Below are 22,710 nucleotides of genomic sequence, written 5' to 3'. Positions count from 1 at the left end.
CAGAGTGAATAAGATGGATGTACATTGTCAAAACGGATAAGCGTTTGAACAGATAATCGCTGCAACTGACCCCTTCCTTCGCCGTAACTGTGTCCTTTCCGCCAGCGCAGATTTCCACGTCAATGTCAGTTTTGATACATCTCACCTTTGCCGTGAAAAATGGCGTGCGGTAGGTTTTTGTGCATACGCAAGCTTTGTACGGGAGGCCCCTGCACACAGAGGGACAAAAACGCATGCAGATGGCATCTCACCAGTGGGGTGTCTCTGGTCTTCTGCAGCCGCACCATTTTAACGGTTTCTCCAAGATACTGAATCACATTGTCCTCTGCCATTTCCTGCACTGCTAAGCTGTCGTGGGCCTGCATCAGCGCCTGTGCACAGACAGTAAACATTTCAATCAACCTGCTCAAATCCTGTAGACCAGGGGTGTCCAAACTTTTTGACGGGGGGGCCGAATTGTGCTTAAACATTTTGGCCGGAGCAAAGTACATGTGTATATATGTGAGTATACACACACACGTAGGGATGATGTTCGTTAAGAAATTATCGATGTCGGTGCCATTATCAAATCCTCTTATCGAACCGATTCCTTATCGAAACTCTTATCGAATCCAGATAGGTTGTTGTGTGTGCACTGAGTTCCAAAAGCCGTAGATGCTATGTGATTGGACCGGCACGCTGTTTATATGGAGGAAAAGCGGACGTGACTGAGGACAGCATGCAGACGTTAAAGGGTGAAGGTTTCAGGTGAGGGAGGACGCTAAAGGCACGCCCCCAGTGAGCATATAGTGCTGCTATGCGTTGTAAATAAAAAAATTGCCAACAAACACATTACCAACATGGACGAGGTGCCGCTCACTTTCGACATCCCGGTGAAGCACACTGTGGAGAAGAAGGGGACCAGCACGGTAGCGAATAGATACGCACAACGGGGCAAGAGAAGTCGGCTTTTACTGTTGTGCTATGCTAATGGACAACGACACTGACTTTGAAAATGAGGAGAGGGAATCTGCCGTGTTTGATAGAGAACTTGCCCAGCTGTTCATTTTGGACACAGAAGATGAAGACTTTGATGGATTTGTGGATGAGGATTGATAAAAAAATAATGTGAGTACATTGATAAATACTTCAGTAAAGTACAACCAAACTCAGCTTTGCTCCTGCTGCCTATTTAAAACTGCGTCCATGCATGCTAGCATATGTTTTAAGCTAGCGTTTGTTTTAAGCTAGCGTATGTTTAACCATTCCTGCGCCCCAAAAATATGCTGCACCTTATTTATGCGTTAAATACAGAAATAGCACCCGTAACTGACACGGTTTTTTAATACGGTGCACCCTATGGACGCGAAAATACGGTATAGTGGCTTCGATAACGGGAACCGGTTCTCAAAAAGGGATTCGAATCCATGGAATCGGTTCTTTTCTTATCGAAGCATCGGGAAAACCGATTTTCGAACATCATCCCTACACACGTGTGTGTGTGTGTATATGTGTATATATGTATATATATGATTACATATCATAATAATATACTCGATATATAATAATTATTATAATTGGTTATTAAGAGTACCGTATTTTTCGGACTATAAGTCGCAGTTTTTTTTCATAGTTTGGCCGGGGGTGCGACTTATACTCAGGAGCGACTTATGTGTGAAATTATTAACACATTACCGTAAAATATCAAATAATATTATTCATCTCATTCACGTAAGAGACTAGACGTATAAGATTTCATCGGATTTAGCGATTAGGAGTGACAGATTGTTTGGTAAACATGTTCTATATGTTATAGTTATTTGAATGACTCTTACCATAAAATGTTACGTTAACATACCAGGCATGTTCTCAGTTGGTTATTTATGCGTCATATAACGTACACTTATTCAGCCTGTTGTTCACTATTCTTTATTTATTTTAAATTGCCTTTCGAATGTCAATTCTTGGTGTTGGGTTTAATCAAATAAATTTCCCCCAAAAATGCGACTTGTATATGTTTTTTTCCTTCTTTATTATGCATTTTCGGCCGGTGCGACTTATACTCCGTAGCGACTTATACTCCGAAAAATACAGTATGTGAAAATGAAACTCATACCTTGTTTATTTTAATCAATCAGAAATATCACGCAGCTAAAATGTTCCAAACATGGATAAGTGTGGAGAGAGTGTTTTGCAATTTTCCCATCATCCCTTGTAATGATATGAGTGTAGTTTAGATTTTGTTAATGCTGATTGGACATTTTTTCTATAATATCCACAAAGTTCAGTGAGCAGGTTGTGTTATGTGGGACCATGTTAGTTGAATGTTCGTGCTGGTTGATTTTTTTTCTCTGCACCATGACTTGGGAACGTTGTTTGAATTGGGTCAAATAAGTAAATGCTGTGCCAAATTCATATTGATGTACAATTAATGGCCACTGAAGTTACTTTCATTGGCCGAAAAAAATGGCAATTATCAGACTTCTGACTATTTGTATATGATATGAAAAGGCCACCCCCTGCCAAATTGCTTATTGGACTTGTGCTGTCTCACAGGAAATATTGAAGATGTTGGCAGGTTGCATTTGGTCCGCGGGCCGTAGTTTGGACAAACCTTCTGTAGACGCTATTGAACTCGTACACAACCATACACATTCTTCTAAATAGTAAAGTAGTTTGCTGAGCCCACTTCAGTACAGAAAAGATGAGATATTACAGTACCATGGCGAGCTAATCAACAACTCAATGTTAACCACGGTGGCTTACACATAGATTACCTTTCTCAACTATAGGGGGAGCACTGGTGAAAAAATGCTGGTTGTTAAGTCAATGGTTATAGTGCAGGATCAAAGAGGATATGATAAGTCAGCTGACCTGGAGATGGGGATTGGTGAGTAGAGCTCTTAGCTCCAAGCCTTCCCTCTGTTGGCTGGACTTGAGGATCTTTTGGACCTGAACACACACACATGGCATGGTGAGGTCAGATGGTGAAATTTCCTGTCATGTCAGACAAAAAGTAAGAGGATGAACAAGTAATGGTTTTACCCCAAGGACATTCAAAAACTACATTTTCAACATAAGGACAACAATCTGATTGAGATTGTCAGCCATGTTGTCTGTTTACTTTCAAATGGAATGCTGTGAGGTCAGACCTCGATTGCTTCCAGCAGTCCGGAATGCAGCTTGATATCACAGTGCAACATGGGGGGGACCAAAACAGCTAAAACATATACACTGCCGTCATTTTAATTTCACTTGTCAAAGTCATAGTTCAGATTTAAGATGTTTTCACAATGGTCGCTGACATTAGATCAGGTAGGTTTAGTCTGTTATTAGTTGCACAGTGGGAAGATTCCCAGCATAAACAAGCTGCACAGTCATACAACCCTGCTGCTAGTTTATTTTTTTATGAGCAAAGAAGTGTGACCACTAAATCTTAATGCCACACATTTGTACACCGCAGAGAAAAAGAAGCTCCCTGCTATAAAACAACTTTTTAAGTCTCCACTGCCACACATTCAAAGCAATTTAGCTTTAATATAGTTTTAATTCGTCCTCTCTGGCACAAGACTGCACATTTGAATAATTAAGTTCATCTAGTTAGTGTCACTTTGCATGTTAGTGTGAACAAAGGCTTGAGTCTGTAGCGTCCATTACACTAATCAAAGCTTTCACTAACAAGGTGACGCACTTCTCCCTCCCCCTTCCCAGCTCCTCCCACCACACTACAGTAACCTGCTGGAGTTTCTTTTCCTGGCCTCCTTGCTGCAGTGTGCCGCATGGCAGGCAGCTGGGAGATTAGTTTAACCAAGGCCCAATCGGAGTGTCCGACACAGCCTGGCCGCGCTGTTAAATCTGTAAGGCGTCGTTAAAGAGCTTCGGGAGCCGTGCCCGGTGGGTGGGAGCTCACGCCCATTTTACTGTCTACATGGGAACATGCGTTGCCATGTCTCAGAGCAGATCCAATGCTCAGCCGGGTCGTCTCACGGAAAGACGGGAATAGCGGCGGTGCTGCTTGGTGCCCTTTATATGAACTTTACATGCCTCTAATTCAGGTGCATCAGAATTCATGTTGATTCTGCCACACACAGAAGCATTCAAGTCCCGCCTTAAAACCCATTTATACGCTATAGTTCAGGGGTATCCAAAGTGTGGCCTAGGGACCATTTGCGGCCCGCAGCTTGTTTTTTATTGGCCCACGCCACATTCTAAATCAGAATCAGAATCAGAAATACTTTAATAATTCCAGAGGGGAAATTAAAGAAAAAATAAATACATTCCGGATTAGAACCCTACACGAAAAAACTAAATATGCAATTTCGGGAGAACTTAAATGCTAACTTCAGCATGTTAACAGCTAGATGTCAAGCACCAAGTTATACAACTATGAAACGTATGCATGCACAAATAAGTCCAACTTTGTCTTTTACGTATTAATGTTTAATTTGTGGACCTCTCAGATGTAAACATGATGTGCATCCAATCTTTTTTCTCTAAATACTGTAAGTGTCAAATTAAGTGAGGTCGAGGTGGGCAGTAATGTCTTGGTGATGAAAATTGTTTAAATCTTGAAAAAAATTTTTTTCTAAAAAATGTAAAAATCCACTCCATCCAATTTTAAATATTGTTATCATGATCACTTACGGTATGTATTTGCCTCTAAACCTTTCAAAATACAGCCAAATCTGCACTGATTCAGATAAATAAACAGCAGTCTAAAACACAAAAATGCCTTTCGGTTACGTGATTGCAACCCAGCAATACAAAATAGTACCACCCTAACTGATGTATGTAGGCTTAAACTACTTCAACACAACAAACCAGTAGAAGAATACAAAAAAATGTAAATAAATATATTACAAAAAAATTAAGAATAGGAATAATATTGAAGTACATCCAAATACTGCTACATTCTCTTTGAATCTGACTAATTTTCTAGAAGCATTAAAACCCATTTATACGCTATAGCTCAGGGGTGTCCAAAGTGTGGCCCGGGGACCATTTGCGGCCCGCAGCTTGTTTTTTATTGGCCCACGCCACATTATAAAGACAAAATAAACAATTCAGATTAAAACCCTACACGAAAAACTAAGTCAGCAATTTCGGGAGAAATTGCATGAGGATGCTGAAATGCGCAGGCCGAAACTAAATGCTAACTTTAGCATGTTAACAGCTAGAATGCGTCAAGTACCAAGTGACACGACTATGAAACGTATGCATGCAAAAATAGCTAAAAAAAAGTTAGCAGCTAACATGTATCAATTACAGAGTTATAGGACTCTTCAGCTTCTAAATTCCTGTCTCGTTGCCATTACCACTGTATTAATGGTATTTTTAGTTGATTTAACCATTGTTATGGTTGAAAATGCTAAATTTAGGGCAGAGTCATGGAGCTCTGTGCTCGTAAACAATAGCTTCTGGCTTGAGGGGGAGCCACTGGCTGTTTAAGTGCTTGATTTGATATGCAGTGGCGCCTGCTTTTTAAATGTTAATATCGCAGACTTAATTTAATCCTGGCAGTCAAAATTATTTCATAAAATTCCATTAATTGTGCTGCCCTATGTTGTGGTGCAAAAGTCAGCCAAAAAAAGCAGAGCCTGAACTCAAGCAGGGCGAGACAGACAGCCCGAAGCATCTCATTTCCATCAGACTCTGGAGCATGTTTCCAATCTTCTATTGTCCAATTTCAGTGAACAGGAAATTAAGGCTACTTCTGTAGCCTGGGATTCCAGTTTTTAGCTCATAGGAGAGGTTTTAAAATGTGAATGATTTCTTAGTTGCATTTCTGATTAATGACTGGACACAACACGATGATGCTGACCTCCAAGCAAAGGTCTTGTGCTTGCACTGTGAGGGGCGAGGTGGGGTTCACTCGGTTCATCTTCTGGGACACAACGGCGTAGATGCTGTAGGCGCACTTGAAGTCTTCCTTTGCAAGCAGCTGGAGTAGCAGCTCTGCATCCTGCTGGCTCTGAGCGTCTGTTAGGCATTGTTGCGCCCACTTCACAGCCTGCAGCAACTCCTCCAGCTCTGTGGTAGAGAGAAAGTAACATTGAGAGGAGCACAAAGAAGTTGCAGATGTTTGATGGGATATTTATATTAAATACATAAGGTTTTGGTGTTGTACATGTTAAGTTAAATCATGACGAGTAGGATTGGATCCATTCAGTGGTACGAAAAAGTGGGTATGCACTGTGGGCCCTATTCTCACCTTTGCACTTTTGTTTTGTTTTTTACGCGCTTGAAGTAACGCAAAAGGGCGGAGTTCCATCCCCGGGTTAGGGGGGAGACATTTCCCTAGGTGGGGGAGTTCAAGTACCTCGGGGTCTTGTTCACGAGTGAGGCAAGAGTGGATTGTGACATCGACAGGCGGATTGGTGCAGCATCTGCATCACCTGTATCCATCCATCGAGGTGAAGAAGGAGCTGAGCCAGAAGGCAAAGCTCTCAATTTACCGGTCGATCTATGTTCCTATCCTCATCTATGGACATGAGCTTTAGAGTTCGACTGAAACGGGTACAAGCGACCAAAATGAATTTCCTCTGTCGGGGGGCGGGGGTCTACCTTAAGAGATAGTGTGAGAATCTCTGTCATTCGGGAGGAACTCAGAGTAAAGCCGCTCCACATTGAGAGGAGCCAGATGAGGTGGTTCGGGCATCTCGTCAGGATGGCCCCCTGGGGAGGTGTTTAGGGCACGTCCGACCGTTAGGAAGCCACGAGGAAGACCCAGTACATGTTGGGGAGACTATTACTCCCGGTTAGCCTAGGAACGCCTCGGGATCCCCCGGGAGGAGCTGGACGAAGTGGCTTGGGAGAGGGAATTCTGGGCTTCTCTGCTTAAGCTGCTGCCCCCGCGACCCAACCTCAGATAAGCAGAAGAAAATGAATGAGTGGAAGTTACACAAAACCCTTTTATTTGTATTCTCCTATTTAGCCTGGGGACACGTCCACATTGCGGAAGTAACCCAAAAGTGTCAGACGGCAGACTTTGCCGTGACACTTTATTCTTTGGATGTGTGAAAATAATGGAGCATGGAGGTTTACTAACACTCATTGAAATCCATGAAAAATAACACTTTTAATTTGAAAAGGCCGTATCCATCCATTGTCAAATATGTAAACAGTTGAAAAAAAAAAATTGAGGTGGTTTATTGATAGTCGTCACTAAAACTAAGCACAATAAGGAATACATTATATATGCACATACATGTAGGAGTCACATTAAATTAATAACAGTTTGGAATAAACTGAAAAAAGTGACACAATTATACGGGATGAAGGTTGGCTCTAATTCCGCTAGCTTAATACTAACGTAGAATGGACTAGCTCATAGACAGGCTAACCCAAATTGGCATGGCCAATCACAGGGCACATATAGACAATCATTCACACTCACATTCATATCTATGCACAATTTACAGTCTACAATGAACCTAACATGCATATTTTTGGAATGTGGGAGGAAGCCAAAAAAAATAAAGCATAGTGGAACGTTTTTATGATATTTGAGATGTTTTTCAAATGTTTTATCTCCAATAGTATGTTAATAGTAGACTATATACTGTATATCCATTACTTCAATTTGTTTTCATGTTAAAACAAATGTATATTTTTGTATAAAAAATAAAACATTATTTTGAAGGTGTGGCAGCATTTATCTTACTGTGGCGGTGCGCCACGATCATTTATATGTAGGGGAAACCCTGCATGTTGCCATAACCCCAACGCCATAACCCCAACCGGGATTCAAATTCTGTACGTCAGATTACCAGCATAGCACTAACACTGTGCACCATGGGAGACTACGAGAATGTTGGCCATTATATCATTATCAGTGATGGAGCAGAAGGGGCTACATTAGTGGTAACATTTTAAATGAGCTTCTTCATGCAAAACAGGGTCCCCACAAATCCTGGGGTCCTACGCACAGCGCCTGTTTTGACTATAAGGAGGGGCAGCCCGGCGCGAACCGCCAAAGTATAAATTAGCAAGCACGCTGACTTTTATCTTGTATGAATTATACCTCAAATAGTCAAAAAAGTATGTATATTTATTCCTATATTATTGCTTTTACTGCTTGTATTATCTTATGTGACCTGTCTCGCATTTTGTCTTTTTTTCTCAACTCACCATCAACGTCTTTGGCAGCATTCTCCTTGCCCTCGAAGGTGGGATTGTCGACGCCCACTTTGGGGTTCTGCGACAGCTTCTTGAGCCTCAGCGACGCACTGGGGTCGATGTCGTGCTTCCCCCGGCCGCTTTCCTCGTCCCTCTTCTTCCTCAGCTCCTCCTGGTAGTGCTGAATCCTCTCCATTTGGGCGCCGCAGTGCGGGAGTTTGACGAGGCAAGTGTCGTCGCCGGGACAGTCCACAGCCCGCTCCCTGTGGTTGGCGGCCTGAGCGGAACCCTCCTGCACATAACCGTTCATATGGGAGGTGATCATCCCTGCCCCGCTAGCCTACGGCTCGCACCACTTCAGTCCGGGCTGAGCTCCTTTGGGCGTTAGGAGGAACTGGTTCTCTCATCAGGGGCCATTTTACACCAACAATCAATGCTGTCCTTTGAGTTCCTGCTGCACACATGCTGAAAGACAAGCAGGAATAAATGTAAATATGTATGTAACTACCGCATTTTCCGGTCTATAGAGCGCACTTTTTCAATTTTTAAAATACATTTTTTTCCCCATATATACGCCGCAGATATATACGTTGCAAAATTTAGTTATTTACGCAGAAAGATTTGATAAATGTTTATTTACATACCCTAATTGTTTCCAAACAGTGTCCATAACACGGCAGTAAAACGGCTGATCCGACAAAACAGAAGTCGTCGTCATGGACCTGTGGAAGCTCGCTCTCCAATCAGCTAAACAGACTAAATAACTCTACGGTGACATCTTGGTAAATTTACTGAGGAAAACAATACAAAAAGAATAATAAGTTAATAATCCTAACACAAACACTCATGTTAACATATTAGCTAATGCTAACGACACTTGGGTCATTTCATTACGATAGCATGTACAAATATGCACGAAAACACTTTGAAAGACATCAAACATAAGACAGTTTAGTGAGTAAAAATAGTTTTAGATATATTGTAAAACTTACAAATGTTACTTGGAGTGATGAATGAAAAAGCCATATGAGTAGAAACGCTAAGGACAGCTAGAAGACCAAACAGCACTCTGGTTGAAAAAAAAGCACTACCGATAAATGGAAGGACACTGCAGCACCTACAGTGAGCCAATTTGTCCAAAAGATGGCGCCATAGCCAAAACAATCCAAAACATCCTCTCAGTGTTTTTGCTTTTTTATTTCATACAATTATTTTTATTATTGCAGTCAACGAAGAAAAACCATAAATTATTCGCTACGTCCATGCAAGGTTCAAAGCGTAGGAAAAAAAGTAGCGGCTTATAGTCCGGAATTTACGGTAAATGTAAAAAAAGAGTAGCACCAGCTATCTTAGGTTACCATTAGTGTTTTAACAGAACATATATAATTTTTTAATATATTTTTCAGCTGACAACTAGTCCGCAAACCGCTAGCTGGCAACCACAACACAAATTGCTATCTGGCAACCAGCACACAAATTGCTAGCGCTAATCACTAGCAAATTGAACAAACTAATTTATTACTCAATTACTAAAATAATCGATAGCAGCAGCTCTATAAAATAATAAAATGTGCAATATCCCCGAGCAGAAGCTGCTCAAAATTTCAACACTGACCCGAAAAGAACAATCATAACTAATATGTAGGTGCCATCTTGTCTTCATTGAGTGTTATATGTGGAAAAATAACACCTCTACAAAAGATATTTATAATGAAGATACTTTTTTTTTTTTTTTAAATAAAAGAGGGCCATTACATAATACATTCCTAACCCTTATTAGACGTCTGAAACTATCTACAGTGGAGTAGTAAACAAAACAAAAACAAAACACCATAGGCCTCAATAAATGAAAAAAGGCTATTTGATTTATTTATCTGTCCATCTTCTCTGTGTACTTTTATTGGGCCAAAATATTAGGTCTCAATACAAGAGTTATATCTAGGGACGGGTACCGTTTACATTTGAACCGGTCCAATTCCAAGTAAATTGGTATCGATAACTGTACCAATTTTCGATTATTAAAAATGTATTGTTTTTGATGATAGAATCTCTCTTTTTTATAGCTACATTTATATTATATTTATATTTTTATGTTATTTTCTTTTCACATTTCCGAGTCTCATTTGCAAGTATGACAATAAGTTGCAATTACAAGACAATAGATGGCAATAGTGTATAACTTATATATACAGTCGTGGTCAAAAGTTGACATACATTTGTAAAGAACATAATGTCATGGCTGTCTTGAGTTTCCAATAATTTCTACAACTCTTATTTTTTTGTGATAGAGTGATTGGAGCACATACTTGTTGGTCCCAAAAAATATGAATGAAGTTGGGTTCTTTTATGAATTTTTTAGGGGTCTACTGAAAATGTGATCAAACCTGCTGGGTCAAAAGTATACATACAGCAATGTTAATATTTGGTTACATGTCCCTTGGCAAGTTTCACTGCAATAAGGCGCTTTTGGTAGCCATCCACAAGCTTCTGGCAAGCTTCTGCTTGAATTTTTGACCACTCCTCTTGACAAAATTGGTGCAGTTCAGCTAAATGTATTGCTGGGTATTGTCGCCAAACAGCTCATTTACTGTTTTATCTGACATCACATGGACAATTATAAGACCTTCTGGAGGAAAGTTCTGTGGTCAGATGAAACAAATATTGAGCTGTTTGGCCACAATACCCAGCAATACATTTAGCTGAACTGCACCAATTTTGTCAAGAGGAGCGTGCAAAAAAATAAAAAATAAGAAATACACACATATACCATGGGTGGACAAAGATAAGACCTTCTGGAGGGAAGTTCTGACTTTTGACCATGACTGTACATATAGAGTATGGCCAACTAAAAAACAGGCGACATGACTGCTACCAAGGACGTGTGCGGCTGTGCCTGGACGCATTGGATTGCTGTCGTTTTGACGTTAGTATTTCTGATTAAATAAACAAAAAAAATACGTCTACATATAGTTCTAATTTAGTCTGTTTTTGTCAAACCATATATTTTGGTAATTTCTTCTGTAATTTGTATTATCTTCTGTGTGTTTTCTCCTGAATAAAACACAGACGTGTCGTGTGTTTACAAGACGCTGTAGTTGGTGGCTCGTCAAAAAATTTCCAAAAAAAAAGTAACAGGCAAACACATAGGATCAGTTCAAAGTTAGTAGCAGTCATGGTGCCCTGTTGTCACGTGAGTGCCTTTTGACCAATCATTGAGTAGATTGCCTGAAACTGGATTGTCAAGTCATTGAACAATGTTCAATGACTTGGTTGGATTTTTTTTTTTTGCACCATGACTAGCTATGGAAGGTTGTTTGCATTAGGTTGTACAAGTAAATGCTGCGCATGGACATATTTAAAGATGAAAAGACTCATGTTGTCCACTAGATGACGACAAAAAGCACCACCCAATTAGTCAGACTTTTGAAATGAATGCAACCTCCCTCCGAGCAAGATTCCTAATTATTCTCGCGGCCCAATTTGAAGACTTTGGCGGCCCACACTTGGCCCGCGGGCCGTAGTTTGGAGATATTGGCTCTACATCAACAATATGATTTGCCTGAGTGGCTTGAAAGGACATCCATCCATCCATTTTCTACCGCTTGTCCCTTACGGGGTCGAGGGGGTGCTGGAGCCTATCTCAGCTGCACACGGGCGGAAGGCGGGGTACACCCTGGACAAGTCGCCACCTCATCACAGGTGGCGACAGATAGACAGACAACATTCACACTCACATTCACACACTAGGGACACTTTATAATTGCCAATCAACCTATCCCCAGGTGCATGTCTGGAAGCCGGAGTACCCGGAGGGAACCCTTGCAGTCACGGGGAGAACATGCAAACTCCACACAGGACAGATAAAAAATAATAATCAAAATTTTTTTTTAGAAATACAATTTTTTTTGGAATCGATTAAGAACCGTTAAAAATAAGAATACATTTTTTGACCCCCCTACTTGTAATACTGTGACTCTCCTGTGAATCATATTTGATACAATTGTGCTTTAATACCGTCTGCCTTTCACTTTCTGCACACTTTAAGTAGGCTGATGTTTGCTCGCTCTTACCTTGCACTAATCTATACTCTGAGCATGGAAATCTCTCTGGCCTCAGTCCCCTAAAATCCCTCATCCAGGCCTCGACCGGAGTACGCATGTCCTCCGCTGTCCCTTGGTCAGGAGCAGCTTAATTAAAATGCGACTTTATGCACTGGACGCCATTCTTGACACACTTGAACTGCCATGTGTGGGCTTTTCTGGGATGCAATTTGCAGGTTTTGTGAGTCAGACATTTTAAAAAGTAGAAACCGACCTGTGCTAGTTTAGACACCTTTAAAGCTCGGGTCAAACAGGCACTGGTGTCGTAGACATGGCAGCCCTCCTCCCTCCACTCCTGACTTCACACAGCTAATCGCTATTGGCAGGCCTTGCCAGCGCCCCCCCAAGCTCTCGCTCCAAGCTCTGGAGGCGTTTATCTGTGTTTAGACTGGCGGCTGACACAACAGTGGAGACGTCTCCATGGCCATCTGTCGCCGCGGCCTTAATTAATCCTCGGATAGCTCAAGCAGCCGAGGTACCTGAGCAGGAGGTTCGAACACGTGGGATCAGATTGGCTACAATATATATATATATTTTTTTCACTTATGTTACGTTTAATTTATTATGAACAAAAAGACAATAAAGATGGTAATTGTTAGAGTACAGTGATCCCTTTCCACATTGAGCTCCTAAATATACAGCTTCTTTCCATCAGATTTTTTTTAAGGCATATTCTATGCATTTAGCCTAATTTATAGGGCTGCCAATATTTTGGGCACCACACGATTCAACTCGATTCTTGGGGGTAACAATTCGATTCAGAATCGATTCAAAACGATTCTATAATTCAAAATCCATACTTTTTAATAACATTGGGTGCCAGTTCTATGATTAACTACATTCCTCCATAAGCTCTGATACATTTCTATATTATTTAAAAGACAACTGGTTTAGTTTAATAACATTATTCCCAAACATTTAATAAATAAAAGTTTAAAACAAGATAGATATATATTTATGTATGTATATTTTTAAAATCTATTTTCAATTTTTTTTAATCGATTAAAAATCGTTATGGATAAGAATTGCGATTAATTCGAAAATCGACTATTTTATGCACTTTTAAGCATAAAACATGGCTAAAAAAACTATCAATACTACAGTAAACTCGTATTGGCCACTAGATGAGACCAAACCAATCAGAGAGTGCACTGTATCTGCACAGCACATAAACATTTATCATGATCATGTTGACAAAATGTTTTTTCCTAGACATTTATCCTCATTAATGTGGACCAGTTACTCCCTTTGTGTTATTAATGTGCTATTTCAAGGAGTAAAAAGAAAAACTACTTCCTGCACAGTGTACATAACACTTTGGTTTCGCCGAGTTTTTTTTGTAGTCACATTCCACATGGCAAGGACAAACTTGCGGTTTAGCGTCCTCCATATTGACTTTCTTGGTTTCGAATGGAGCCCTAACACTGCCAGTAAGTTTTGGTGTAGGAAAAAAATGTAGTAGTAAAAGTTGGATTGACACTGAATCAAGTTCAAATAATGTAAAATGTTCAGTTTAAAATGCAAAAAACTATTTTTGTGGATCATATTTGTGTTGCATGTTTTTCCAATACCAATCCTCATATTTGTTGTTTTCTTTTAGTTTTTTTAATATTCACATTAATGTTTTTTTTGTAAGGTTTGGGTTTCATTTCTCAATTCAACACTTACCAATTTTTTTTTTTTCCAGTGTCAATACAACTTTTTTTTAAGGTTTGGGTTTCATTTCTCAATTCAACACTTACCAATTCCCCCCCCCCCCCCCCAGTGTTAATACAACTTTTTCCACAAGGCCATTTTTTTCCCACCACCACTTAGCTGTGCTAAGTCTCCATAGTTGTGCAGCCTGTCACTACCGGATCAACTGACCCTTAGTGTATGCATGACTGTAAAGAAGTAATTTCAGCTAATAAATACCAAGATATAAATAATAAATATCAGTGTTTATCTCCCGGTGACAACATGACATCAGATTTACCGTTAGCTTCAAATATGGAAAATTTACAAAACAAATAAGGGATTTTAATTTTTTATCACCGAAGGCTGGTAAATTTAAAAAAATTAAAATAAAATACAGAACCAAAACGGAGCTCGAACTCAGGACCTGTGTATCACAAGTGTATCGATAGCCATAATTACATTCATTTTTGTCATAATCTGGATTATTTTTTGTACGCCACTCAAAATGTATACAGTTATAATTAATTATTATTTTGTTTTGTCTTTTTATACATTTATTTAAGAAGTGTCCTCTTAAGGGCTGTGAATCTTTGGGCACCACACAATTCAATTCGATTGTTGGAGGTAACGATTCGATTCAGAATCGATTTGTCGATTCAAAATTCAAAATCAATACTTTTTTTAAAACCATTGGATGCCAGTTCTATGATTAACTACATTCTTCCATAAAATTGATAAACCTCTCTGATAAATGTCTATATTGTTTATAAGAAATTCTACCCAAACGTAATAAAGTCAACAATATGATTTGTCTGAGTGGCTGGACAGGACAGATTTAAAAATGTATATATATATATATATATATATATATATATATATATATATATATATATATATATTAAAAACGTTTTAATTTGTATTTATCTATTTATTTATTTTTGTTTTATTTAAATGTTTTTAAATTAATTTAGAATCTTTACAAGTATGAATCGTGATTCATTCGAAAATAAAACATTTTTTTTGACACCCCTAGTCCTCTTTCTGTTTCAGATTTTGTATATGATGATACTTAAATGTCCCTTTCGCGGTACTATAAATAACTCAGCATAAAAAATAATTTGTATAATTCTGTTGTGAAACCACTCACCTGCATATTTATTGTGTGAATGTCCAAGTAGTCAAACATTTATGATTTTACACCAAAAAACATTCTATTTATTATTATTATTCCGCTGCGAAAGTTAGGCGCGCTCCACAGCCCACAGTTCAAGTATCAAAACGTTTGACGCGACCGGGAATCGTGAGCTCCCCCCAATTTTTTAAAATGAATATCCCGGTTTACCCAGAATTCCTAGTTTTCCGAGACATTTGGAACAAAAAATTAGCCAATTTTCAAACATACACAACGCCCACATTTCTCACCCGATTTTAACCAGACCGCCATCCACACACTCCACTCACCTTGGACCATCAAACTACTATTTTCCAAATTCAAAAAAATTCCAGGAATTCCCAGAATTCCAAAGCCCTATTTTCACGTCTTCCTGAAAAGTTTTCACAGTCCACATTTCAATTCCACCTTCAAAAAATTCCTCTTAGTTGGAACAACAAACACTCCTATTTTTCCCCCGTACAAATTCCAAGTTTTCCCGAAATTCCAGGAATTCAGAAACACCCATTCTCAATTCAAACTGTTACTACGTCAACATTTTTCAACGGATTCCAAAAAATCCAACACCAACCCATTCATATCATCTAGGACAATTGTGCTATCCATCCATCCATTTTCTACCGCTTGTCCCTTTCGGGGTCGCGGGGGTGCTGGAGCCTATCTCAGCTGCATTCGGGCGGAAGGCGGGGTACACCCTGGACAAGTCGCCACCTCATCCAATTGTGCTAGTATCAATGTTTTAAAAATATCACTGTTTTCGCGAAAATTCCAGGAAAATAATCGTTCTACAATGCCTTACATTGTCAAAAACGTGCAACATTTTAAAACCCGATTCCGACCTTTCAACCGTCCACCCACACTACTCTTCTGTTATATCGAATGCAAAACATGTTTTCTCTTTCCTAAAATTGCCGGTTTTCCTGGGAATGTCTCCCCATTAACAATGAATGGGCAATATACAATCTACTACATATCTCACATTTCTCATGCTATTCGAATAGTTCCAACATCCACACACTTCACTCACTCTGGACATTCATTCATTTCCGTTCCGCTCACACATATCATACCGGAATTGCACATTTTAGTTACACATGTATTTAGTTTTGTACAAGTGTAAATACTATGTACATAAATATTCTGGTGTTTCAGTTTTTGTTTTAATGCCTAATGTCCCTTTTGCAGTACTTATAAAGGTTTACTTCATCCATCCATTCATTCATTTTCTATTGCTTGTCCCTTCAGTCTACTCTATTTTCTCCTAGCCTTCTATATTTGTGTACAAATATTATAAATACCAGGTCAATAAAAATAATTTGAAGTGCATTAGGTGGCGACTTCTCCAGGGTGTACCCCGCCTACCGCCCGAATGCAGCAGAGATAGGCTCGAGCACCCCCGCGACCCCGAAAGGGACAAGCGGTAGAAAATGGATGGATGGATATATTTAAATAGTGCTTTACATTGAGAAAAACAATAATTTACATTTAATTTACACCAGTGTGGGTGGCACTGGGAGCAAGGTGGGGGAAGGACACAATGGCAGAAGTGTCATACACATTTTAGATCGGGGGCCACATGGAGAAAAATCTACTCCCAAGTGGGTCGGACTGGTAAAATCACGGCACGATAACTTCAAAATAAAGACAACTTCAGATTGTTTTCTTTGTATAGAAATACAACAAGCACATTCTGAAAATGTACAAATCATAATGTTTTTTTTTTTTTTTACACTTATATGTTGCGATTAATAGTATCCTATCTTTGTCGTTATTTACACTTTCTGAATAAATTATGTGATAATATTCATCAGTTAATTTTCAATCTATCAAGATAAAAAAATATCAAAATCCAATTACAGGATGTCATTCATGTAGTTTGATCATTTTCCTCGACTGGTGTACCAACATCATGTTTTTTTTTTTTTACATATGTAGCATAATTTACAAAGATACAAAGAATTGCTATTGTGACATCTAGTGGACACATTTAGAACAGCATTTTCTTTCATTCAAAATTTTCGGCTCATTTTTATACTTGCGGGTCGGATAAAACCTTTTCGCGGGCCGGATCCGGCCCTCGGGCCGTACGTTTGACACCCTTGGACCAGAATATTGTTAGCTTCTGTTATGAAGCAAACAATAACAGTTAAGTATATCTGTATATTCATGATGGATTCATCCGCATTAATTGTATTCTATTAGGGATGTCCGATAATGGCTTTTTGCCGATATCCGATATTGTCCAACTCTTAATTACCGATACCGATATCAACCGATACCGATATACACAGTTGTGGAATTAACACATTATTGTTCCTAATTTGGACAACCAGGTATGGTGAAGATTAGGTCCTTTTTAAAAAAAATTATAAAAGAAGATAAATTAAAAACATTTTCTTGAATAAAAAAGAAAGTAAAACAATATAAAAACGGTTACAAAGAAACTAGTAATTAATGAAAATGACTAAAATTAACTGTTAAAGGTTAGTACTATTAGTGGACCAGCAGCACGCACAATCATGTGTGCTTACGGACTGTATCCCTTGCAGACTGTATTGATATATATTGATATATAATGTAAGAACCAGAATATTAATAACAGAAAGAAACAACCCTTTTGAGTGTTAATGGGGGAGGGAGGTTTTTTGGGTTGGTGCACTAATTGTAAGTGTATCTTGTGTTTTTTATGTTGATTTACCGGTAATTAAAAAACCCACAAATAAACAAAAAAACCATACCGATTTTAAAAAAACGATACCGATAATTTCCGATATTACATTTTAAAGCATTTATCTATCGGACATCTCTATATTCTATATAGTGGATGTCTAATAATATATTATGTATCTTTCATCACAACCTCTGAGATTGCTGGATACAAATAAATGTTTAATCTTCCAGGTGACCAACAAAAAGTTAATTTTGTTTTCATTCCATTGTGCAATGTATGTACAGTATGGAGCAGGTGTGCTTCTGTTTATTTTAGTAAACATTGCCATGTTATTACTGTACATTAAAGTAGCGATGAAAAGTGCACAAAGTATTGATTGATTGAAGCTTTTATTAGTAGATTGCACAGTACAGTACATATTCCGTACAATTGACCACTAAATGGTAACATCCGAATAAGTTTTTCAACTTGTTTAAGTCGGGGTCCACTTAAATTGATTCATAATACAGATATATACTATATATACTGTATACTATCATCATAATACAGTCATCAGCGCAACAAAAGACTGATATTACTTTATATACAATTTAGCGTGATTTAGCGACGTTTATATTGTGCAGCAGAAGGTACAAATAGTGTTTAGTTGTGCTAAAACCAAACAAATAGCGGCTGCTTTGCTGGGAGATTAGTTTAAATAGCCTTCACGTGTAACTATTTAGCTACAAAGGTGGGTGTAAATGTCCATGTTGGTGCTCCTACACGAAACCGAGTGTTTAAATGTGTTCATTTTGTAGTAAAATATGTTTAATTGCGTGAAAAGTCGTCATTAGTTGAAGTAAATACCTTGAAGCTAAAGCAGAATGGTATAAATTAGCTTAACAGCCGGGTGCCGCTAACTCCCCAGGAACTACGCAACTGTCCCGTTAACACACGAAGACCACTCACCGCCTTTAAGGAACTCCTTTCTTTTTTTTTGAATCCACCGCCGCTTCTTGGGACAAAAAAAAGTGGCTTTATTCACAACAAAAGCCCATTTTTGTTCCGTCTCGGGGTCTCCGCGTTCAGCCTCTTTGGAGTGAGAGTTGCGTTCAGGAACGGTCGGGACACTTGAGACATGGGTGTTTCAATGTGTGGTCGCCTTGGCAACAGGGAGGCACCACAGCGCCGCTCCTCGGCCAGACGCGGGGTTGCGTGATCTTGAAGGCTGTTTTGTCAAAAGTATTGGGACACACACTGGAAAATGTCTTCTTTTTGGATGACTTTTTTACAACGATATGTGTACAGCTCCACTAATGGACATTGGAGTGTTACTTTCAAAGGCAAAATTAAAGTATTGCTAGAAACATAATTTTATATGGGACTTTATTGTATTATATGTATAGTACATGTTCCAAAAAGAAAAAAGCATAAAACTCCACCAGAATTAGAGATATTACAAGTCAAAGTGATGAAGCTTAGTGTTACGCTCATGACTTGGTGTAACTAAACATTACCCTATAAGATGAAGGCAATTGCATTTTATTGATATTTGAAATGTATTCAATGTTTATGAATGAATATTTAAATATATTAAATGTAAAAAAGGGAATAAATATTCAAAATAAGATCATTAAATGAAATCTAGTTTGGTTACGCCATGAGCGCAACACAAGGTTGTAAAAGTTTCAACTACAATTCTAAATAAGATGTCAAAAGCAAACTGAAATCAAATACACACAGCTTAAAGATTGATCAATACCTATTTAATTTTAGTAATACATAAACATGAGGTTTTTTTTAAATTTAAAAGAAATATACCTGAACAGAACGCTCATGATGGTTACACCAAAAAGTAACGCTATGAATCGCGTTTTTCCAGGTTTTTGGGGCATTTTTATGCTATGTCCAAGCATCTCCTTTTTATTATTGTTGATTTTAAATGGTCAAACTAATGCATATTATATATACATGCCCTAGTAAACAAAAAAAAAGTCATATTTATTTTGATTGTTACATTTTGAAGTACATTTGTGCAGGTGGGTGCGAATGTACCCATTACCAGAGCTGTACACATATGGAAAGTGGACAGACACAGCGCTGTTTTTAATTGAAGACATTATGGATATAAAAACACACTTGCTGTATTTACTCACCCGTAAAATCTGCAATTGTTTGTACATACTGTAAATGGGAAAAAAGTACCACTTTTATTTTTAGGGGAACCTTCTGGCAACTGAGCTGCTATTGTATTTTCTAATCAAAAAATATACAGCCATTGTTTCTACACTGCATTACTATAATTGGAAAAAACGGTGGCACTGTTATTTTTACAGTAAAATTTTACCGATTGAGCTGCTAGTTTTTTTTTTTTTTTTACCATGACATCTACTTTGTTTTTACAGTGCATTACTATAAATTAAAAAACATGTACCACTTCTTTTTACAGTAACATTTGGGTGACTGAGCTGCCCAGTCTGTTGATTTTACAGTGTATTACTGAAAAAAAACGTTTTCTTTTACCGTAAAATCTAATTTTTTTTGTGTATTACTGTAAATGTATAAAAGGTATTTTTACAGTATGATTAACAGTTTTTAACCAAAAAAATCTGACTTTTGTCCTTCACGATGCAAGCCTTGCATCATCTTGAATTTTTTTAAAGCCCAAAATGTAAGTTTAAATAGCATACATTGAAAATGCACACCTACTAATAAACACATAATCGATTAAAAAAAACAGTCCAATAAAGAGATAAATGAAGACTAAATGACTTAAGCACAATTGTTTATGTGCAGGGTAAAAACTATGTCTAGTTCCTGCAAGAAGAGAACCTTCAGTCTCTTTTCTGCGTATTTAAATATAATACTTTTCTTTTTAATAAACTTATAGTTAGAGCTGGCTTATGTTTTGACTGGCATCTGAAAGACGGTGAGCCCACTGCCAACAAAGTCTTTCATTATGGTCATGTAGTTTGAGTGGGAACCCGGCATTTCAATGTCAACCATACACCACATTTCTTACATTGCTGGCTAAAACTGGGACCTCCAAAGGTCGTAAAATTCGTAAACACATTTTTCTTTCTCTCTCAGAAAAGCATCGATTGCAAGAAATGAGTCGGATTCGGGTAGCAAGTTGACATTTGTGTCGTTAAATAACATAGTATTTAGTTGTTGTGCACACCGTGAGTGAGACCGGGATTCCAGTTGATGTTCTGTTCTTTGGTTGTAAGAATTGTGCTTCATTGACATTGTGCTTCATTTGTGGCCCGCAGCTATTTTTTTAATTTAAAAAATATTAAACTAAAAAAAATAAAAAAATAAAATATATATATGTATGTATGTATAAAAGTGAAATAGAAGAGAAACAAGATGAAATGTAATGAGAAAAAAAATTGCAATGTTGACTCTAATAACACAAAGCTGCCACGCAGCCTGTTTTTCCTTTAAAACGGTCATTGCTAAAAATAATAAAAAATCCAAATCAACAGTGTTATGAATTATTGACCTACTAAAAGATCCAATTACCTTACATCAAATATTCCACTTTGAAATATTTTTTGGGGGAAAATATTGCATATTTTGTGTTTTCCATATGAAAAACAAAGTTTTATTTGACAAAAAGGGAATAAAATAATACAATTTTAGAATTGACAGATATATTTGAAGTTGATCGAGAGACTTAAGTGTCGAAAGTACAAAACAAAAAAAGACTTATTTTTAACGTTTTGGGATCCCCAAAAATGTAAGTGTGATTTATGTGTGGAAAAAAAAACAAAAAAACTAAACTGTCATTGTTCAAAAAATATTAATGAATTTAAATCAATGGTGTTACGAATTATTGACTTATTAAAGGGTACAATTACCTTTTATCAAATATTCCACTTTGAAATTTTTTTTAGGAAAATATTGCGTAAGTTTTCTTTTACAAAAAGAGCATATCAAAAATAAAACCTTAGAATTGCCGAATATATTTGAAATGGATCAAAAGTAAAAAAATAATAAAATAAAATAAAAAAATAAAGAGTTATTTTAACACTTTTATAAATGACTGGGGCCTTTTTGGATCCCCGGAAATTTAGGTGTAAAAAAACCCCCAAAAAAACCTAATTGTTCACAAAATAATAATGTATCGAAAGTAGAAAACAAAAAAATACTTATTTTTAACGTTTTGGATCCCCGAAAATTTAAGTGTGATTTATGCGTGGAAAAAAACCACAACAAAAACAACAAAACTGTCATTGCTCAAAAAATAATAATAAATGATGTTATGAATTATTGACCTGTTAAAGGTCAATAATGTTTCATCAAATATTCCACTTTGAAATGTTTTGAGGAAAATATTGCGTAAGTTTTCTTTTACAAAAAGGGCATATAAAAAAAACACCTTAGAATTGGGATATATTTGAAATTGATCCAAAAAAAAAAAATAAAAAAAATAAATAAACATTACTTATTTTTTGGATACCCGAAAATTTAAGTGTAAAAAAACCAAAAAACAAAAACTTACATTGTTAAAAAAAAAAAAAAGAAAGTATCAAAATCAATGGTGTTATGAATGATTGACCTATGAAAGGATCCAATTACTTTACATCAAATATTCCACTTTGAAATATTTTTTGGGGAAAGTATTGCATATTTTGTGTGATTGCCATATGAAAAAGTTTATTTGAAAAAAAGGGCATATATAAATAAAAACTTATAATTGACGGATATATTTTAAGTTGATCGGGAGACTTAGGTGTTTGAAAGTAAAAAAATAAAAAAAATAAAAATAAAAAAGATTTATTTTAAACACTCAAGTAAAAGTAGTCACCTATTTATGGCGATATAACAGGGCTTTTGTTAGCAAATGCTAATTCGTAGCCAGCTTGTGTGCTTAGCTGTTGTGTAGCTGCTAGCACCCTAGTACCTTGTAAATGACTCCACTAAAATACACGAAAATACCAACCTTGTGTGCTAGCTAATTTTTAGCTAGCTTGTGTGCTCAGCTGTTGTGTAGCTGCTAGTAGCCTATA

The 22,710-nt window shown here is 37.5% G+C and overlaps 1 protein-coding gene across 1 annotated transcript in view; it reads right to left on the bottom strand.

Moving 5' to 3' along the window:
• pals1b (protein associated with LIN7 1, MAGUK p55 family member b) overlaps nucleotides 1-18,873 on the bottom strand; it is a 43,361-nt gene extending 24,488 nt beyond the window's left edge. The window contains exons 1-5 of the mRNA XM_062034660.1: nucleotides 18,665-18,873; nucleotides 8,110-8,562; nucleotides 5,801-6,009; nucleotides 2,854-2,931; nucleotides 252-371 (exon numbers count right to left, since the gene is read on the bottom strand). Coding sequence (XP_061890644.1) covers nucleotides 252-371; nucleotides 2,854-2,931; nucleotides 5,801-6,009; nucleotides 8,110-8,422 — 720 coding nt within the window. The 5' untranslated portion in view covers nucleotides 8,423-8,562; nucleotides 18,665-18,873. The remainder of the gene's footprint in view (nucleotides 1-251; nucleotides 372-2,853; nucleotides 2,932-5,800; nucleotides 6,010-8,109; nucleotides 8,563-18,664) is intronic.
• Between the last annotated feature and the right edge of the window lie 3,837 nt (nucleotides 18,874-22,710).

This window comes from Entelurus aequoreus, linkage group LG23 (genome assembly GCF_033978785.1).
Source record: "Entelurus aequoreus isolate RoL-2023_Sb linkage group LG23, RoL_Eaeq_v1.1, whole genome shotgun sequence".
In the NCBI taxonomy this organism is placed as follows: Eukaryota; Metazoa; Chordata; class Actinopteri; order Syngnathiformes; family Syngnathidae; genus Entelurus; species Entelurus aequoreus.
Note: the sequence above shows the minus strand (reverse complement) of the source record. Positions and strands in the feature narration are given on the sequence as shown.